The sequence below is a fragment of the Solenopsis invicta genome, chromosome 3 (assembly GCF_016802725.1).
Source record: "Solenopsis invicta isolate M01_SB chromosome 3, UNIL_Sinv_3.0, whole genome shotgun sequence".
Classification (NCBI taxonomy): Eukaryota; Metazoa; Arthropoda; class Insecta; order Hymenoptera; family Formicidae; genus Solenopsis; species Solenopsis invicta.
Window position 1 is genome coordinate 29559254 of NC_052666.1, and position 22542 is coordinate 29581795.

Consider the following 22542-nt stretch of genomic DNA (forward strand, 5'->3'; position numbering starts at 1 on the left):
GCGGAAGACGTCAAGTGGTTCAAGAGTGAAATGCGATTTCGAGATATGTCTGACGAGATGATAGGATTAACAATAAGGAGTTTTCATTAATGAGAATCACTCTCTCGAGAGTGAAAGGCCTAAACGGCCAAATATTTCGAAAATTCCATTTGGGCGACCATTTATATTTCAACGTGGCCAAAACTGCCAGCTCTCTTACATTACGAGCTACAGGGACAAAGGACTATTTATCGCCGTGAAACGTCGAGGAGATATACCGGGTGTCTCATGATTTCGTCTTCCTTTTAAATTACAAGCGTCAAAGAGGTCAAAGATGAATAGCGATTATTTTAATATCGGAAAAACAAATAATTTTCTATTCGACTTAAGATTTTTATATAAGAAGGGAAATAAAAACTAAATATCAGAGCTATGATTTTTGCTCATTGTAAATATAGAATTTTGGGAAAAATTAATGGATTACTTATCAAATATGTTTAATATGAACGATAATGAAAGATTTGCGTTAACAAAAATATGAATTTACCAAACACTTGGCGATTGCAATACGATTTCTGACACACCATGTATACCGATCCCATGATTCGAAGGGGACAGCCGTATGGCGAGTTTCATAAAGGGGACGTGGATTTGCATCGCCGTGGTAAAAGGATCCCGCACCCTCGCACCCGTGCTCGGGGATGCTGAATCGTTTGATGGCGATGCACACCCCGTTGTTTTAGACTGTCCCTGGCCGAAAGCGGCCATTGAACCGTCCGTCCGGAAAAAAATCGAAAGTCGCAAATTCTGAATATTGACGTATGAGAACGCATTAGATTAGAATATACTATACAATTCTGTATAATCGCGTTCTTCGTTATTTGCTGTACATTTGCATACACGACGTCTATTCGCAATTCGAAGCGTTTCGCCATTTTATTTATTCATCAATTTTTCTTATTTCATAAAAGATGTTACGTAAGACACAAAAATAGAGAATAATACAAAGATCATTCAAGAAAAGAATTATACATGTGCACATGTGTGCACAAATATAGAGAATAAATAATTTAGAAATAATTTACAAATGAACCCCCTTTTATTATTACGTGTATAAAGAGACGATTGATAAAAATGTGATTATTAATCAAACGTGTAACATATATTATAAAAACTGCTTAAAAATAATTTATTTTCAATTGCAAATTAAAAATATTCTAGTGTCTGCTTTTCGCAAATATTTTTCTTTCGAATACTCGGAATGCTCGCAAATGGAGGAAAACAGGCTGTTATCGCAGACATGTTTTATCAATATTGATTCGTTTTAACAAAGTGTCATTCGTCGACTAGTCGTTTCACAGTACGAGAATCACGAGAGAAGTGTGCGTATAGCGATCGGCAATTAATCGACTTCGCGCACAGGCAGCTTGATTTACGGCGACACGATAGCCTTCATAAAACCTCGACAAGTTTATTAAGCGTATCCAATGTAAATGAGAGATCTGTCGAGAATCTATGTGCTCGTCTTGTCGCTGCAGGGTCGAACCTTGCAAATTTTGCTTTCATAAAAGCACCCCGTTTCTCTCGTGCATACCGCGTGAATCGAACGTCATAGACTAGAGTATAAAGCGTTGAATTGAGAAGTTTAGCGCAATAGTAATTTTTTTCTAATTTTCTTTAAATACTTGAAAAAAATTAATCTTAAACTAAGAAATTAAATGTAAAAGTAATTTTCTAAAATAAAAGTTGTTTTTTTAAAGTGAATTAAGAGTTCTTCTTGTACACTGAGAGGCAAAAAGGTTGCAACACTTTTTTTATGAGTTTCGGAAAGCAGTCTGATCACCCCAGTGACTGGTTCTTACTCATTATAACTAGTTAGTTCATTCGCTCTACGAGCAAGGCTAGGTTCTGAAACTCATCGAAAAAGTGTTGCAATCTTTTTGCTTCTAATGTCAGTGTACATCACGTTGCATCAATTAAAAGTAAATATCAAAGTATGGTACGTAAAACACATCGAGAAATGTGCGCTGTACACACGCTGTAATATGATAATTTTCTTATCGCTAGAAAAAAAAGCAACGGCGCGACGATTAGAGTATTTATCTTAAGGAATGTTTAAAGATATTTGTAATCGCGCACAAAGTTGTTCCATCCGGGTGATCCCGGATAGAAAAGTCATCGCTCACTTATTAAATTACGCTATTATTTCGAATCATTGTAATTGTCCTTGTGAATCACGCTCAAAACATAAAACGCAGCGAATCGTATAGCGACCCAGTTGATAAAATGATACTAAGCTAGATGAATAAGACATGTCACACCGCTTGTGCGAATGTTCTCCATTCTTGAGAAAAGCTCAAAAGCGTTCTACGCCAAGAAAATATTCATGATGCAATTACAATCGCAAATAAATATTTTATTTCCTTTCTTTGCGTGCATTTAGATAATACCAAATATGCCTTTAACTTTCTTAAATAAATTTTTTATCAAATAATTTTTTATTTGTTAAAATACCTAACTATATAAATAATTACGTTTCATTTTTTATATTTACAAATTTCTGTGCCATTGTCAATTTTGATGATTCCCATATATATTTTTTATTTGTTGGAACTTATTCAAATTATGCATTTTAAATTTCAACAAAATATATAGAAAAAAATTATTTGGCAAAAAAGAAAAATTAAAGACATCTTTGTAAAGAGAAAAGAGAAAAAGTAGCCGCCTAATTTTTGTTATACCAGTAAATTTACATTTTCTTCGTGTTTCACTGCGATTATATTTGTAACGTGACTCTTGTAACTTTCACTCTCATTTCCGTTAACTTTCTTAAGATTAACGTGTACTTCCCACGATGTACTTGATATCGCAATAGATGGAAGAAACATGTCTGCTTCTTCGTGTGGAAAATGTAAAATGGAAATCATGTGGAAATGTTTGCAAAGTGTTTCGACAGGGTAATGTCAAGGAGAATTTTGCCTGTTGACTTTTGGAGAGTCGGCGAGACATGAAAGAAGGTTCATCGCGAAGGAGGACAAGATGGTGATGTTTCTATTCTGGAGCTCCTATTATGACATGCTGTCGCTCATCAGACAAAACTTTCAAGGCTTGTCATTTTCGCAATCGTCAAATGGGTGCTGCGATCGAGAACTCGAGAGGACAAGTGAGAAGAATGAAGCATTATTGATTAATGTTTCTGATCATGAAAATAATGGTGCGAGCTTCGGCTCTTTGAAATAAATCGAAAATCTGGTAAACTCCTAATTAATATTAATCCAAACCTGTAATACGAAGGAGTACAAAGTAAAAAATTAAAAGAGTATAAAAACTCGCGTTCACATATTTTTTTTTATAATCATCTTTACCTATATTAATATTCGATACGTATGTACTATTATTATATACCATTACTAAATTTTTATTTCTTGAAATAAATGGATAGGATAAATGATTAAATAATTAAAATAAAAAACAAGATAAAGTTAAGTTAAAAGATAAAATAATGTGTATAAGATGAATAAAACGCCTCTAGCAGAAAAATATTGTATCGCAATAAATACCAAGATAAACCCAACAATTTCAGCGAAAAGAAGCATAAAAAAAAAATACGTCGTGTGAGAGATAATTTTTATTGATTGGTCATTTTCTAGTGAAGCGCCGACACTTTAAATCCGATAATGGATCTGCGATTCCGGGTAGAACATGGAATTGAGATTACACTGATTGCACATGCTCAATTCAACGTGACGTTTTACTATGGATAATTACTGTCGGTGCCATGTGACAATATCGAAAAATAAATTTGATTGAACGGCACATAAATAAAAATAAATAAATAAGAATTGCAAAAGAAAAAAATAATGTTGTAAAATGCGTATAAAAGCGAGTAGCAATTATCAACGCCAACTTTTCAAATTAAATACAGGCAGCTGGGCAAAGTATTTGAAATACAAAGTACTGGTGATTAGTATTTGAATTACAAAATGCAAAATATTGGTAACCTTTCTCAATTTGAAATACAAAACTTGTCAAAAGTAAATCGAAAGATCGCCAGTATTTTGTAGTTTGTAATTTAAATACTAACTGCCAAGATACTGTATTTTGTATTTCAAATACTTTTTACTTAGCCCTGCCTATACATACAATTAATGCGATATACGGATTACTCTCTCTAAATGTATATGAAGAATAAATTCAAAACCTGAATTCAAAATTAATTCGGTCGCGTGGGGTATCGCACTTTCCTTCCACGTAAGTGAAGCGAAAAAGAAATGCAATGATAGAGTACATAGAAAAATGTGCACGTTTGTAGACGTTGTAACGCAACGGTGTCATTGCGTACCTAAGGTATTTTAAATCCCAACGAGTCTATAGGCTCGGGTCTATACTTAGCCGTCCGTACGACGAGGAAAAAAATAGTATTCGGTACACGTGCACACATGCGGATAATGTTACAGCAATTTTTTTAATGGCTCGTACACGGGAGAGGCGACTTTGATACGTTAATAACCATCCTGCACTCGTGAGTGTAAGAGCATGATTTCTGCCTTCCCGATGGTGAAGATAAAAAGAATCGATATCAATCATATCAATGCGCACGATGACATCATGCGATAATGCTGCAATTATGTATCACAAATGTATACGAGCGTAATTCAGCAGAAATTTCGTTATTTGTCGATAACAAGTCAATATTATAATTTTATTATTAATATATACCGCGTCATTGATCACTCATCGATAATTTTATAATTTTCATCGCAGCTCTCGGAACCATACAAGAAGTTTGTTCATACAATTAAATGGTCATAATACTCTAAAATAAATTTTAGAATATATCTTTTCACGAATCTTCTCCTTCAAAATTCAAACTTATACTTTGATAACAAAATTGTTATCATTGCGTAAAGATTATTACACAGTTATAACAAAGAATTAATAAATAATATTCGTATACATTTTTTGCAGCATTAGTTCATATATTAATTTCTCACACAAGGTGTTAAAAAATTTATCGGTATACAATTTAATGAGGTAATTTTCTTCCAAATTTTATTTTTAACCTACATTTTATTTTTAATTAATATTCATGAAGATCACACTAATCGTAAGTCAACTAAAGAGAGAAAGATAACGTATTTGATCAAAACTCTATACACATCCCGTTAAAATAATTGGATTCAGCTTCACATTTTAAAACATTTCATTACAGGACACTTGAAATCAATACCAATTTCGAGAACTCGTCGTCACAATTAACGATTTTTTTAATGGCATGCTGGCAACCTGTAATTACATACTAAAATAAGTAAAAATGTAATAAAAAAATACAAATTGTAATTGTAGAAACGATAACACTGATCTTTCGTCATCTTGGATTGAGATATTCATTGTGTATAGGGTACTAAAACACCTCGCGTGAACAAGAATCCAAAGATCAACGTGAGACGAGCACGGATGACAATACGCACGTGTGACCCCCTGCCAATTGTATGGAGTCAGCCTTAAATGATTCATAGCACGCGCAGAGAAAGAGAGGGCTACTCGTAGACAAACTACTCGTAGACAAAAGCTGTAGACTCGCTCGCGCGCCTAACGCGTATCGATCGGTCGCGACTTTTTGCAACTGCGATGGAAGTAGAGAAGCTTTAAAAAGCGTAGAACGTTGCGGTTGCGAGGGTGCGAAAGTAAGAAAAAAAAGTTTGTTTTATTTTATGGGGCACGCGCCGCGCCGCGCCGCGCTGCGCCACCTCGAAGAGAACACTTTACTTAAAGATTCAAAAGACGATGGAAAAACGACGCAGTTGGCGCAAAGGCAAACATCAAACACCCTGATACGACTCAAGTCGTAGATAGTGATAGAATTTTAATAAATAAAAGATCTGTCTCGTGTGAAAGTATATCTGCTGAACGTTATGTAAATTAATGAATAGGAGATGTATGAAGTTTATAAAACGAAAACATGTACGAAGACGTAAATACACATGTTTTCGCGACGGATAAGATTAATTCGAAATGACTTCTACGGACGATTCACTGTGATTAGCTTGTCTGACTGTTCCTAACGACGAAAAGATTGTGGATTGTTTCCTATTTTTGTACACGTATCAGATTTCGCGTGACATCGGTTCTATCGATCAATAATTCTATTTCTCTCTCTCGCTCTCTCTCTTGCACAACATACTCCTGAAATTGCCTTATCAGACCGAGTTGTCCATAGATGCATAGGGCGCTTGAAAAACTCCTGATTAATATTTAGAGAGGCTCTATAAAAAGAAATGCTATAAATAGAAATGCTATAAGTAAAAACTTCTGAATGCAAATGTAAAAATTTCTTACAGGATCAATTACCTTTTTTCCATTTCGCGAAAGGACAAAACGAGGAAAATACGAAGCGAAAAGTCAAATTAAAATGTCGTGGAACAAAACGTGTGTGTTTATTGAGGTCATATCGATCTCGCCAGTTACGTGCCGTCCGAAGCGGGAGAGAGTCAGGGGTTAATATTTTCAAAATACAAAATGTCACGCCGTGCCATTTTTTAATTCGCTTGTTTGAACCCGAAATGCAAACATGTGCCGGTGAAGCATACACTTTTTCCCCAGCTCATTATCCGTCTAAAAAAAAAAAAAAAGGGGGGGGAAGAGTTCGAACGGTTCGAACAGAGTTCTCAACCATATGCATATAGATTAAACGATTAATTGATAACCGCGAGCCACGGGATCGATTTGTCATGACTGATAATTCGCGATACGAGCACTCGTCGCCTGAAAAAGCCCTCGGCCTAGAAAAATACGGCACAATTCTGCACTCGCTTTCAATTTATCGAGATGTTGAATGCTCGTCGAAGCGCAGGAAGAGCGAGAGAGCGGTGTAAAACCACTCTGCGACCAGTGCCTTCGCATTTCGTGAAAAGCGACGCAGCGATTTTTCCGTCCGAAGCTTCAAAACAAACCACTCGAAGAAAGAAGGTTTCCGGCTGGAGAAGATAAATGGAACGGAAAGACGAACGCACGGCGGAGCTTGCGAAAATAAAGATGTTTAGAAAAAAATATGGCGTGTTTATTATCGTATACACGGGAAAATATGTCAGTTATGAACTCCATTTATTATTTGAATTGTACGAATTGTAAACATGGTTGACACGTAAATTGTAATATCGATAAACGTTGACGTTTGTCTGCCCATTAATTAAAAGCTTTTGTCATTTTCTATGGCCCAGTAAAATCATTTCCATTACTGTTTATGTAATGCGAACACTGAGAGAAATAAAATATCTTGCAACGAAAAAATCTTACTTAATACAAAAGAATTATTTACTCTGTGAGTTCCAGTAGCTCATTTACTTGCAGTCAAGTTAACATTTTTCTTAATTGAAATGTTTATAACGCGAAAATAGAAGGCCTATGTCAGTCAGTCACAGCGGTTCTTGGTGCCGATTAATAATTTTTCATTTTTATAATTTTCAACTCAAAGTGCGCGCCACATACTCAAAAACTGTTAAGTATTTTATTGCGAAAAAATAATTTATAGTTTTTTCCGGGGAGGGGAGGGGGATATTATATATGCTTCTTAAAGAATTAATATTACTATTCCGGCTTTATAACTATTAATCGGCACCAAGAACCGCTGTGACCGACAAGGCCTTCTATTACCACGATTTAATTTAGTCAGTCCGATATAATGTATTACTGTCCAATATTTATGTACATAAAATAAAAAATTAATTCTTATTCAAATAACGTTTTCTTGCAGTTGTACGAAATATTTATAATTAGACCATTTTTATATTCAAGCTAATCAAATTTTTTAATCTGAGAAAACAATTTTATTAAGTTTAGTAATATTATTAGTTTATTTGTAAAATAATTATTTAAATGTAAGAAATGTAAAACTACAAAATTATATACTTCACGCGATGTTTACTCGTATTTAATTAAAAGTATTTTTAGCTGTAATTACATATTGTCATAAAATAACTTTCTATGAGAACACAAACTATTAGACAGAATTAACTTGCGCAAAAAGTACGCAAAACTTTTCTTTTTTTGCATTTCCTGAAATTTTAATTAACCTCGTTGTTCATCTCAACGTCACATCTCGATGGCGTGCAGGCGTTGCACGTGCCGATTATACTTTCCGTGAATACGACCCACTGTTCGTCTAATAATATGTAAAGTTATGCCAGAACGACCACTCAAGCTGACTATGAAATAAACAAAATTTTCGAGAGAGAGGAAAGTTTATAATACTTAAGCATAAATTTCGCTCGCTCGTTTGACCGCTTGCTTTCGTTCTCGTTCGATTATTATTCGTGCGAATTCACGATGTACGAGCTGACGAAAACCACCATTAGAGAATAATGGGTGACGTAGATTTTGCGAAACGTCCCGAGAGAAATCGCGAATTTTAATGAGGAACGATGAAATCTGCTATTGTAAAATTTCTATAACGCGCTTAATTTCACAATTTTAGAACGTATCTGTACAGATATTTGAAAAGAAAATGCGAGAAAGCGCGTGAAAATGTCGTAAGACATTAAATACACGTATGTAACCAGCGATGCAACGATGTTACATCATCGCTGTCAAACTCTTAATGGACTCTCTACGATAAGTTGTTAGCACCAGACCAGACGTCAGGAATGAGTTATAAGTGAATCATGTAGTGTGTCATAAGACAGTAATATGTCAATAATCAATGATCGCATGGAGATGATCAAACTCCACTTCTTACTTAGATTACGTTGATTGAATTACGATTGGAACCAATCAAAAAGCAATACGTGTTTGCCATCTTTATCGAGAAAAGTGATCAGAATAGACTGATATAACGATCATGACTTATTCTGGATGCAGTATATTAAGATTTATGTCTTATAATTTTTACTTGTACACGGAAAAAACAATTCTGTACAGTTGAAGTACAGATCTGAAAATAATTATGTTGAACTATTTAAAATGTATCGGATGTTTAATTTGGTTGCTAAAGTGTCAAAACTGTTTGCAGAAACATTATCACGCTTGACAGTCTGACATAACCAGTATAAAATTATTTTCTAGATAAATCTTGTATTTTATATACATATACGTATAATATTTACTATAAATATAAAAGAATATAGATATAAAATATTTAGATACATAATAAATATTATATAATGCATAATTGATCTTGGATACTTAAATATTTTGAGGTATTAGAAATTATGATGTTTTCAAATTAGAAAATATAAGATTCAGAATTCGCTTTCTTCTCGCTTTGTACTCTCCCCTCCTCCCCCTCCTCCTTTCTCTCTCTCTCAGAAACGTTAGTATAAGCTTGTTTGATTGCAGCTGCAAAAGATATAAAAAAGATCAATATATTTTTAGCGCGGTGTACACAATACGTCGCGCGTGTGGTCAATACACACGAGATAGATTTACAATCTCGCCGGGGGTAGCTAATAAAATCAACCTCGTGTACGCGATATTCACAGAGCACAAAAAAAAGAACGACGAAATAAAAAGTAAAAGCGAAGAAGCCGCTGTTGTTTATCAAGAACTCTCTCGCACGAAGAAAGCCACTCGGTCGTGCTCGTTATACCTTCGCGGATATAAAAGCTCCCTCTCGTTAAGTCGCACATTCTCTCACTGTGTAATTCACCTGACGAATTACATATCAAATATGTAAACGTGCGTTCCAACTTGTGGTCTTCTGGCGAGCGGAAGACTCTCTATCTCGAAAAAGATTTTTCGATCCATATAACGATGGCCTCCGGTTATCATCTTCTGTAATTATTCGGCATGAAAACTCGCGGTTTCCCTCATCCGTAAAACAGCCCAACAGTCAGTACAGTTCTGTGAAAACTGGATTTTCGCGGAAATTCATGAAAAAATCACGCCAGCTAACAATGACAGAATCCCGACGTGAAATACCGCTTTCGGTTCGTCGCGCAAATTTCTGCGACACGCCGCCGACGCAACTCTGACATTCAACAGCTGCAGCGCGATGTTGGAATTCGTCGTGCTGATTATCAATAATTAAGTAATTTCTGATGATTACCATTCTCGACTATTAAACGTCTTTTCAAAGTTACGTACAGCAAGTTCCGGCTTAATTTCCATTTATCGTACTTGTTGTCATTACTGTAGACAAATTGATGTCTATTAAGGTGACGCGGCAGACGCAGCACAATCGAATGAAACACGAACAGTAATTTGGCGCTCCTTTGTTGCTAATTTGTTGCTCTGCGTGTTGGCTGGGGTACGATTTCTCTGAATAAAAAAAATTATTCTGGCGGAATTAATTTGACAGCGGAGCAATTAATTAGCAACAAGATAGCAGAGGAAGGTATGTTTGATTTTTTCTTTATCTTTTGATATTCCTTTCTTGCGACTGTGCTACAACTTTATTTAAAAACTTTAAATTTAAGTTGACACAGCTATTACTTTTATGCCACATTTTGTCGAGCTATCTTTATCGAATTGGCTCGAGCAACGAAACCGCGAGTAGAGCAACAAATTAGCAACAAAAAGCAGTAAATTTGTTCGCTCGTGTCTTATTCGATTGTGCTGCACTGGCTGTGTCAGCTTGAATGGATGTGACAAATTGTTAGAAAAGGAGGAAAAGATTACGCGCGTGAAATTTTGAAACAACCTCCTCCTATCTCCCTTCCTCCACGCTCGTTTGTCGCTACTCTTCCCTTCTGATGATTCTCACGTTTGACTCGAAAGGAATAAAAACAAACACTCACTCGAGCAGGTGGACGAAGAATAAAGTGGCGCCCGGCAACACGAGGTCGTCGCTGCCGATCCTCCATCGTCTGCCGAACGCGATCAGGCTCGGCATCTCGTAGCGTCGTGAACAACAACGGCGACATAACCTATTACGCACGCACGCGACGACGCGACACGACACAACATTGAGGAAGACGCGCACGCGATGAGCGCACTGACCGACCCGATCGACGAGGGAAGGGAATGCCAGGAAATGCGAACTGCGAGGGACAGTTTGAACGGCCGAGTCGAACTGAACTGAACCAAACAGCTGATCGGCCGCGCTGAAACGCGGAAACGCGGAACGACGTACCAACTACCACGTACGATCGTACATACGATATGAAACACACCTGTAAGACTGGGGATCGATCATGAAACTTTTTCCCTAAGGCGGAAACGTGAAAAGTGAAAAATTTCTCCATTAACTTCAATGGTAAAGATTTTCACTTTTCACGTTTCCGTCCTAGGGAAAAAGTTTCATGATCGACCACCTGGTCTTATCGTTAAGTTGATCGATCGATTGAATTTAACAATAGCCAACTGCAAAACTTAAAAGTGGTCGTACTATTTTGTTCTTTTTGTCTATTTTCTGCAAATTATAATTTACTTATGTAAAATAATTTTAAATTAATAATTTAATGATTTTTTTTTAATTGAAATAAAATGAAAAATATAACAATTTAAAAAATTAAAAAATTAAATAATTAACAACATAAATTGGGAATGATCAGTTTTAAGTTTTGCAGTTGGCTATTGTTAAATTTGATTTCGACCGTTCAAGCTAAACGGAGATGGTGAGACCAGCCCAGATAAAAGAACAAAAATATTGAGAATATGTGTGTCACATCTCAAAGTACTATCAAAAAATGAAAAATTTTATAGACTGTTCTAATATTACGCTTCTATTATTACGTTTGGGTATTTATATAAATGTTTAAACACAATTTCCATAGTGGTTGAAAAATTATTCAATTTTTTAATTGCTCTTAATTCTTATGTAAAATTATTTTAATTTATAGTACTTATTTGCAAATTTAATGAGAAAGTAATATCACAAATTAAATTTTTAATAAAATTATTTGCATTAACAAATAAATATTCGTAAAAAAGTTCATCTAGATTCATTTAATCATTTCAAAGTTATTTATCTAAAACTACAGCAAAGTAAGATCATTTTTGTTGCATAAACCAAATTTTTCATTGTTTTTTTTTCTTAATTTGCAGCTGCTTTCGGATCCAAAATTTAGATGCTTGCAATCCAATTTTTTTTTACTATTGATTAGGAAAAAAAGAGAACAAAAGCCTAAAAAAACCTTTTTAAATTTTGATAACTTTTAACTGATATTATAGAGCCCAAAATATCCTTAAATTGAAGTATGTCAGAGTGTAATGTGTTCTTCGTCTTACATGCTACTTCTTATTATTGAAATTATTATCTTCAATTGTTGCGTTTAAGATTAATTATAGATGAGTATTATTTTGGAACTTGTGTTTGTTAGAAAGCATATCCCAGGAAAATGTTCGTATTTAAAAAATAATTTACTCTTGTACAAAAGAAAATGAGCTGTATTTTACAAGAACAATTTGGTCGAGTTTAACGGGATATAATACTAATTTTCACTCAGCTGGGGATTTTAACACGTACACAAACTACATTAACTTCTTGGAACGTCTTCGCAAATTAGAACTGGGGAACGTAAAAATGCGGAACGTGTGGAACTGTTTGATAGCGCGCTATTCGAAGAAGAGTAAGAGTAAAATGAAGAAACTTTTATATTGACAATAAAATGAAGAAAAAAATTTTAATCGACGGGTTACAGCTTCGAGCTGTTTATCGTCGTAGAATCGAAGATTCTAACGAGCGATATTTTGGTGGCGATGCATCGAATGAAACACGATTACGCGGTCAATAAAAATGAAAATGGACGATCGCCTCTCCTTTCAATTCCGTTGCACCCATCCGTTCATCGCGATTCATCGAACGAGTAAAAATTGCGGAGATATGTGCAGACTGGATTCACAGCCGTTGGAAAATATTGTGAAAAAATCGGCTAGACAAAAGATCGATTGAGATTTTCGCTGATACCCAGCAAAATAAGATTATCGATGTTATTTTGCAAGTAACAATGTACATCACGAGCGAGCTGGGAGAAGCGATTCTCGATCATCGCTAATAATACACGGGAAAAGCGTTCTCGCGCGACCGACTTTTCTGGAAAAACAATGACCGTCGCATAGAAAATGCATGTTGAAAATAAATAAAAGTCGATCTCTCGGAAACACCTTGTTGATTGTGAGCCGAATAATAAAGTTTGAGAAATCTATTGATTTCGCAGCCGCAGATAAAACGAAATACCTTTGAAGTTTGACTAATAGAACACATTTTACGCTTCTCTTCTACATCTTCTCATTCTGTAAAACCTCCTTTACGCTTTCTTTTGTAAGATGCAAATAGCTTTACTTAATATTCTTTTGTGTTCAGAACTGTATTGAATATAATATCAATACCATTCATTAGTCAACGTGGAAAATAAAATATCTTCGTATTTCGATCTTTCCCCTTTAGTATTTCTTGAAAATCGAGATCTATTTGCATTAATTGCGGAAGATGGAAAAAACTACAGCTAATTGTTAAGACATTTACCAACAATTAGTTAAAAAAAAACTACAGCTAATTGTTGAGACATTTACCGACAATTAGCTTTGAAAAACTACAGCTAATTGTTGAGACATTTATCAACAATTAGCTTTTTGTCTAACGGGACTTTTATCTGGCGTCCAGCTATCTGCGCTATTCGTCATCAATTGCAACGCGCTTCACATTTCAAGGAACACACGAAAGGATCTGCGGGAGATATCTGATAGAATGCTGACTTGCGAATGACACAGGAGAGACACCAGGAGATCTGTATACAACCCATGCGTTTATACACAACAAACTCTGAAAATAACAACCAATATCTCGTTCCAAGAATAATCAAGGCCGCGCTCGCACTCTTGAAAATGATCCCCGGTTTATGTGCAGTGTGTCATTTCGTTCGCTCGTTGCTGCAGGCACAATCTCAAAGCTGCTGGCATGCTAATAAGCTGAATTGCGATACACAATACGAGACTTGAAATACGTACGCAAATCCGCGAATCATGAATTCACGAGCATTATATCGCGGACTCGTGCTACACGTGCAAATAGAATTGGTTTAGAAAATTATACGTACGTAACAGACAAGCAGCTTGGATTCAAGATGCCTTCTTCATTACGTAATATCAACGGGGCACGTTTGTGTGAAATAAGGAATTTAAAATTCACAAGTAAATTCTTGCAGAAATTTGGAATTTTCTTTCAATAAAAATATAAAGAGACATTTGTAAAAAAAAATAGTAAATGTAAAAATGTACATACGCACGTTTTCATCAATGAAATTTGAGGTAAAAATGAAGTTTTTATCGAATTTCCACGCAATTTTAAAAAGATTTAACTTGAGAATTTAAAACTTATAAAAAATAATTTTTAAATGCTTATCTCTCCTTCTCTTTCGCGAAACTTTATTTTTAAATTCCACTTCCGCAAGTTTCATCGAGGATTCATATTCCGGGAAAACAGGAGCAGCTGTAGCTTCGCTAAACATGGTACATCGTTCTAGATGCATGCTCGTGGTACATAGATTCGCGCGCGATGCATATTCGCACAATCAATTAGCAGATCGGAAATGAATCGACTGGAATTCGTGAGAGTTCCTAATTGGTGTACGTAAAATCGAATATGTAGGTCAGTTCGAGACCCCCAAGATGAAACGTGCCTCCATTAATAGCATCCATTAATTCTCGAAGTGACAAGACGGCTAATATTTTGATAAAACTGGAATTTTGAGAGCCGATGAATTTAGCAAATAAAATTCAATATTCTATAGTATATAATTCTGCAGTGCATCAGAGGATGACAATTGGCTAAATAAAAAACTGATAAAAGAGAGTTTTCTCCGACTAAAGTTTCTAAGGAGTTGAATAAAGTTTGTTTACGCGAATAATTTTTATACATGTATAAAACATTTCAATTTAAATAGTCATTTCAAGTATTAAGTGAGGAAAATATTACGTAAGACAGACAAAGCATCTTCGAAAATTTTTCGAAAATTGGCTGCAAATTCGTCACAGAATCTTTCCCTAAAATGTTTTCTCATGCAAATTAAATGACGTTTCAAAGTTTAAGGAATGTGCTCAAGCTACATCTTGATATTTATTTGATAATTATGTATAATAGGAGAATATAGTTTTGTAGCTAAATAACATTCATCAATGTTTAAATATGATATCTTCGATTAACATTTTGAATATTTCTTTCAACAATTCATAATGTATTATGCATGCTTTATAAGGCGCATTTATGAATTTGCGTAACTGGTTCGTTGAATAAATCTAAATTTACAATAAGACGTAATAACGTATTTTACGATCTTTGTCATATATAAAAATGCGTTATGTAAACATCGGAAAATATAACTTAGAATTAAATTCAAAATTTTTTTCAAGAAAATAACAAAACAATAAAAAAGCAAGAACATATATTCCTTTCCACGATCGCTTTTATTCGAACGTGATTTTATTACTTTGCAAAAAGGCAAGAAAAAATACACAATATATGCACATATAATTGTTTTAACATATTTCCTTGAAAACTAACTAAAAGCTAATAAAATTTTATGAATTTCGTTTTTCTATTTCTGATAAATTATTTTGTTTTTAAAATTAATAGAATCGAGATATCGAAACAAAGACAAAAAAATGTATTTTTATTTTCAATTTCAACAGAATGTGAACAAAAGATTAGAAAATCGAATCCGAAGCAAGCAGGCAATTAATTGTACTGTACATTTATAACGATGCTAAAAAAAAAGATCTAAATATCTCAGAGTGAAGGAAAAATTGACTCGCACATTGCGTTTCACTTTCCTCCGAGCAGTGTTTCACCTCCGAGCTTCTCTCTTTATTTCATATTTTACATTGTACTTCACTCACCATATGAGATGCAGGATGAACAGGAAAGCGCCGGGCACGACGAGGTCGTCGCTGCCGACGCTCCAGCGTCGTCGGAACACCACGATTCCAGGCATTTCGCGTCGCGTCGTCGTCGCCGCCTTCGTCGTCGTCGACTTCTTCCATCCAACAAGCCGGCGACCGCGAATTCACCTCACACGCGAATCACCGCGCTACTCGCCCGATCTGTCCGGCGAGCGCGGCAAGTAAACAACGGCGGCGATCGACGACGACGCCGACGTCGGCGTCGCGTGCCGCGTCGACGAGCGCACTGACAGCTGTAACCGTGACTCTTCTTATCGCGTTCGTTGTCCATTCTTCGGCGGCCTTGCCGACGACGACGCCGCTCGTCGGGTGACGGCCTCCTCTTGGCTACCACCGACGACGACGTGCCGACGAGCGACGCGACGCCGCATCGCGCCGCTCGGCACGATAAACGTCGCCCAATGCTCTAGTGCACTATTGTTCACTGATATCACTGACGGCGATTACAGTTAATCCAGACTGCTCGATGTCCATCAACGTTTTGCACCTTGCTTACGGAAGTTCGGTAGAGGATGCCACTAGAGTGAAACTGCAACAGATCGATTTAGACACTTTTTTTTATGCCGTTTTGACAAAATGTCGAATGTACCAGATACACTAAGAAACAATCTTTTTTTAATAAAAAAAAATATTTTCTTAAAAATAGATTTTGATGCAAGCATTTGTTCGTTCTGTTTAAGTAAAAATATTTTTTTTTAGTTAAATAAACATATTACCTTAGGCATATAATTTCATATTTTTAATTTTTACATTAAAATAATTATTTTACAAATAAACTAATAATATTATTAAACTTAATTAAATTGTTTTCTTGGATTAAAAAAAGTTTCATTATATTGAATATAAAAATAGTCTAATAGTAAATATTTTGCACAACTGCAAAGAAAAAATTACTTGAATAAAAATTATTTCTCCATTTTAATTATATTAATATTTCAGCTAAGAAATTTTTAACCTGACAAGTAAATTAAGCTGTTGGGAACAACCGAGCAAATAATTTTTTTCTCGTGCTAAGTCAAATTTTTTACGAGATATTTTTTCTCTCGGTGTATAAACGTCTAATATTTTTTATGTGCAAATTAAAAATTCTATAAATAGTTTTCAAGCACGGAAGCGATTTTTCCGATAAAATTTTTTTCTCAAAGTGCCAACATTCTTTATTCTCTTGATAATAATAGACACTCTGTCGTCGTACGCAATTTCCTTTTCTCTCTCTCTCTCAAATTGTTTAAATACTTTTTTTATTCCGCGCCATAATCGTCGAGAAGGTACCCGCTCGCAGATACGTCGTCAACAAAAACGTCTTGAAAGTTGAAAATAGCGTTCGATTAAGTATAATAAACAGGGAAGATCGGACTGTTCCGATTGTAAAGCGGCGGATTAAATTGTCCAAGCTCTGTTTGTGAAGGAAACTCGAAGAAAACGGCACGCGGGGCGAGCTTCCATCCGTCGTACCTCAAAGTGGTCGTCGAGTCGTGCCGCTCGCGTTTATAGAGTTAAGTATCTCTGAATTGTGCGAGAGAAAACTTCCTGTCAGAGTAATGGACTGCATCTCTCTCTCTCTTCTTCTTTTTCTCTCTCTCTCTCTCGTAAATCAATGTCGCGAAAGCACGTTTTGTTCGTGATTCGCCATCGTTCGCGATTGACTTTTATGAATGGACGTTTGTAAAATGCAACGACCGCCGCGCCGCGTCCGAGGTTACACGATGATCTCGTTCATGTAACAATTTTTACTACATGTAACATGAATACTGTCGTCGTGTCGCGTACAAAATATTCTGGGACCTCGATTAGAGCTACAATAGGACAAAATTTTGGCGTGCGTTTAATAGAATTCAGTACGAAATTGCAATTTTTGCTTCACACCATTATCGCATTACACCACAATTAATTTTGATCCTGCGGTACATTTGTTTTTGTTTTTTTTTTAGAAACTCGAAAATAAAAATGTAGACTTGAAATTTGGCGCGTCTCGTTGTTGCCCGGATATTTAACAAAGTGTGTTGTAATTTCACGTGATTCCAATTGTGAAATTTCGACGTTGGTGAAACGAGATTAAAATATACGTTATGCGAAGACCGTAAAATTTTACTTCCTCTTGCAGTCCTCGTTTCTACAAAACAGTTTGAAATCTGACAAAGTTTTTAAACGGTAGAGTCAACGACAAAAACGACGTATTCAGAAACGAAAACATTTAAATTATTTAGTCGCCGGCGCATTTTATATTGTGGCAATATTGTGAAAAACAATATAAAAACAAACGAAATACAGAGCATCGAGAATAACATTAATAACGCGAGATTCGCTATCGACTTAACGATCCGCACCGAAAGGAATTAATTGAAGAATTTAATCCTGAACGATAAATGAAACACATATATCTAATCTCGGGAAAATAATGCAATCATTACGACATAATAGTGTATAAGCGCTTTACGCATATTAAAAATTAATTGAATTAAAATTAACTGTTGAAGAATATAATTGAATTTCATGAATTTCTATTCTTCCTGCCTTCGTTCTCTTGATTTCGACAGATTGACGATTAGAAATAAGCGATTTCTATATAATGATTCTTTCTCTCTCTGTTGGAAATATTTACACTATTTAATATTAAATCCTTTGTGGACTAACCGGGGATTCGAAAATTCAAGCAAATTTTCAATTTTGTATTATTCTGCCTCAAATTCAGATAAGTAAAAAAAAGTGAAAAACACTTCGGATTGTGAAATCGTGTTCTAGAATGTTGGAAGAGAGAGAGAGAGAGAGAGAGAGAGAGAGAGAGAGAGTGTGTCAAATTTTTTTAGATTTTTTACAGTCCAAAAACCCTTTCAAAAACACTATCAGATACCAAAGATCCGATTGGACTAGGAAAGCGGCGAAAAAAACGTTGGATCACGGAAGATTAATTCGCTCTCAGTTACATCGCGAGTTCTCCGACCTGAAGACACCCACGTGAACGAAATCGTAGACGAAGGAATGCGCCGCACCGAATTAAATTAAATGCTCCGCTGATGGAGAGAAGAAAAATACATCGAGCTTCGCGGATGCGTACGTACGCGCGACATTAAATCGCCAAGCTCTACGCGAGTACAATCGATGTCGCCTAATTAAATTATCATGCGCCGACGAGTGGTCGCGGATACGCGTGAATTATCGATCGACAAATTTATCTTCGCTTCTATCGCATTATTTTTACTTTTACTACCGCTAATTGTTATCGCGCCGTTCTTTATCTTCGCGCTGATGTAACTTGGAATTTTGAGATACAATGGACGAGACACATAATTTGTCTTTCGGATGGAAGACAGAGGCGACGATTTTTTGCCTTGAAAAGCCGAGATTTAGGTCGACCGTTTTTCATATATAAATTACATTATTTACGATCTATTGTTAAAATTGCGCTTTTATCATTAAATATCTCTACGCTATTTGGATGAAGTCGATACATACAGCCGTGCTTAATTAATAATGAAGAAACAATTACACTGGCAGAAAAAAATTACAAAATATTAATAAATATTTCTTTGAATAGCTGCAATGAAATATTTATCTGCAGTAAGTACATAAATATTTACTCGATAAACAAAAAATGATAGGTAAATTAAATTAGTGATTCTTGTACTAAATATGTACCTAACCTAACCTAAATATTTACGTGCATTTAGTAAAAATTTCATTACGACTATTCAAACAAATATATTTATTAAAATTTAGCATTTTTTCTCTCGGTGTAAAAAAATAGAAATTTCAAAAAAAATCCAACATTGCGAAAGCAAAAACTTAGAGCAATTGAAAAATAATAAAATTTCCAAATTCGACTAGCATCGATCAAATTCATGACAACCAAAGGACATTCGAAATTTAAGCGTATTCCCAAGTGACGTCCAAATAAATTCCATTTCAACGTGCATACCTAAATTGTTTCTCGAACAATCCTTACACATCTCTAATAACGACGGCACTCTTAATTTCTACGTCTCAAGATTGACGGCCACCACCTGATCGCTTTCGAACACCAACAACTGCAATCCGTTTTCAGAGCCGAGAGATCGCCACGCGTTTCCGAGCGGGGCGCGCTCACTGCGTGGACGACGACGCCGTGTCGGCGGCGACGCTCGGCGTCGGTCGGTCCGTCGTCGTCGTCGTCGTCAGCCAACCGAAACCCCTCTCGGCTCTCGTCGAATGCGTCTTCTTACGCGACTTCTTACGTAGAGCACACTTCCGCTAGCGTGGACCCCTCCCCCTCCCCCCGTGAAACGTGAAAGAGGAAACGTTTCGTTCAGTTTCCGCGACGTTACGCACGTCGTAAAAATCGTCGAATATCGTCGTCCTCTTCTCCTCTTTCCCCCTCTCTCTCAGTCTACTGGAAGGCGCCTCGAGATCCGCGACGGTGGAAGAGAGTAGACCGACCCCGTTATCGCGTACGAGATCGCCCCGAAACCTCGTGCCTTCTCAACATCACGTTCCGCATCTGACAGTCTTCCTTTTAATGAGATACCGAAGGTCTCGTCGGCGTAGAGCCGCGCATACGCTATCTCCGTGCGACCACGTGCCGAGAGCGCGTAATCACGACGCGTCCGCGCCACCACCGCGGGAGGAGCGCATCCTCCTCCTGGCACCGGCGAACGACGAGATCCATCGAAGCGAACTACCCCGAGGCGCGACTGACTGAGCCGTGCCGGCTCCGAGGTGGCACCCAACAAGACAAAGCCCCCTCTCGACGCCGTGTCCCCCTCCCCCCTTCGCCACCACCTCCCTCGGTCGCGGCGGCGCCGAGACGCGCTTGCGTCTCGACGCCGAGCGTCGTTGCACCCCGGGAACGTTTGTCCCATCTCTTCTTCCCATCGCTTCGATGCGCTTCATTTCCTCTTTTTTTTTTTCTATTTGATTTATCGTTCGATCGCCAACTTAAATAACTTTTATTATTCAGTACATCGTGCTCTCCACGTGACGATTTCCGTTAGTTTGTTTATATTTCTTTTTAGAAATCTGACTGCTTGTACTCACGCAAATAGAATATGATTTCCGATTACGCAAAATCGCACGCAACCATAACAGAGAAGATAGGTGCGGATAATCAGAATACTTCCGTTTCGCCATTCCCTTATCTTATCGCACGTGCGTGATTTATGGACGATTCTTTGAACCACCTTTCCCCTTCCCCCATTCTTGAAATCGTTACTCATTAATAATCATATTTATCAATGAATAATCTAGAGAGTGGTTAAGATGATCGTATATCGCAAAAACGGATCGAATTTCGATAAAAATAATCCGTCATTATTTTAACACCTAACAATATCCAAAATTTTTTAAAAGATTAAAAAAATAAATATACGATTACATTCGACATTATCTTAACACCAATAATATCCAAAATTTTCTAAAAGATTATATAAATAAATATATGATCACATTTGACATTATTTTAATATCTAACAATATCCAAATCTTCTAAAAGTTAAAAAATTAAATACATCATTACACACATACACACACACACACACACACACACACGCGGGCGCTATTCTTAATTCTTTGAAATTAAATGTTATATCCCTATCAGGAAACCATATTTTTTAAATGTTTTTTAAATATTTAAAAAACATTATAATGAAGAATATTTAAAAAATATTTAAAAAACATTGTCTGCTGATAGGGATATTCCATTGAAATGTTTTTAAATACATCCACTTGGATTAGAACAGAAAGATTTTTCAATGGAAATACAAAAATAATACTACTTGAATTTTATTTAAAAAAAAATTAAAGCTACCACCATTTGAGTTTTATGAAAATAAAGATGCTACCACTTGGATTTTATTTATTAAAAGTAGTACAGCAGTTATTTCAAAGAGCAATATATTCTCTTTATAATTGATGCAATTTAAAGATTTCATACAGTTTTTGAAAAAATACATATCATTTAAGTTGAATATTTATATCTTAATATTTATATCTTGAAAAATTGTGTAATCTAAACTTAAATGATATGTATTTATTTTTAAATTATTTTAACACCAATAATATCCCAAATCTTTTAAAAAATTAAAAAAAATATATATATATAATTACATTCGTTATTATTTCAACATCTAACAATATCCAAAATTTTTTAAAAGAATAAAAAATAAATATATGATCACATTAAGTGTAATTTATTTTCACGTCATTTTTCATTCATTCAATCATCAATTCAATTAGTTGAACGTAATTGTCGAGTACTAAAAATGAATGAGCTGCAAAAGAAATAGCGAGCGCGTTAAATTTTTACTGAGGAATTGATTGCTATTTAGTCGAAAAACGCGGCTGCGAGTGGACCAGTCATCCGATTATATCCTATGTAAGAGAGTTAATCACGTTCGCCCGAGATTGATCGATCCGATCTCGGTAACGGAGACGTCGCCGTGTCGCGCGAGCAACGGCACGTAAGGAACGTTTCGGGAAAAGCTCGCTGATTTATTTCTCTCCCCGTGGAGGGGGGGGGGGAGAAGGAGGAGGGTGGATGATCGCGCCGGTCGGGGCAAAAGGCCCCTCGGTGTCATGTTGAAGACGTATCCCCGCGATAAGGACACGCGCGCAGTTGTCCTCTTCGTCGCTCCTCGCATCGATCGACACGGTGATAGTCGCTCGTTGCGAAAATTACCCGTGACCTTCTTTTTTTTTTTCAACCGACCGATCTTTTATTTTCCAGTCCATTATTCTCGGTATCTGGGCCGATTGTAC

At 36.1% G+C, this 22542-nt stretch overlaps 1 protein-coding gene across 4 annotated transcripts in view; it reads right to left on the minus strand.

The window, feature by feature from the left end:
* Positions 1-20505, minus strand: part of LOC105199443 (diacylglycerol lipase-alpha) — a 49011-nt gene extending 28506 nt beyond the window's left edge. The window contains exons 1-2 of one of the 4 annotated variants that reach the window (XM_026133825.2): positions 19730-20505; positions 15751-16342 (exon numbers count right to left, since the gene is read on the minus strand). In XM_026133825.2, coding sequence (XP_025989610.1) covers positions 15751-15845 — 95 coding nt within the window. In that variant the 5' untranslated portion in view covers positions 15846-16342; positions 19730-20505. Of the gene's footprint in view, positions 1-10712; positions 11061-15750; positions 16343-19729 lie in introns of those variants that run through there. The other 3 variants (XM_011166577.3, XM_011166578.3, XM_026133824.2) reach the window with 3 other exon arrangements.
* Positions 20506-22542: the final 2037 nt, after the last annotated feature.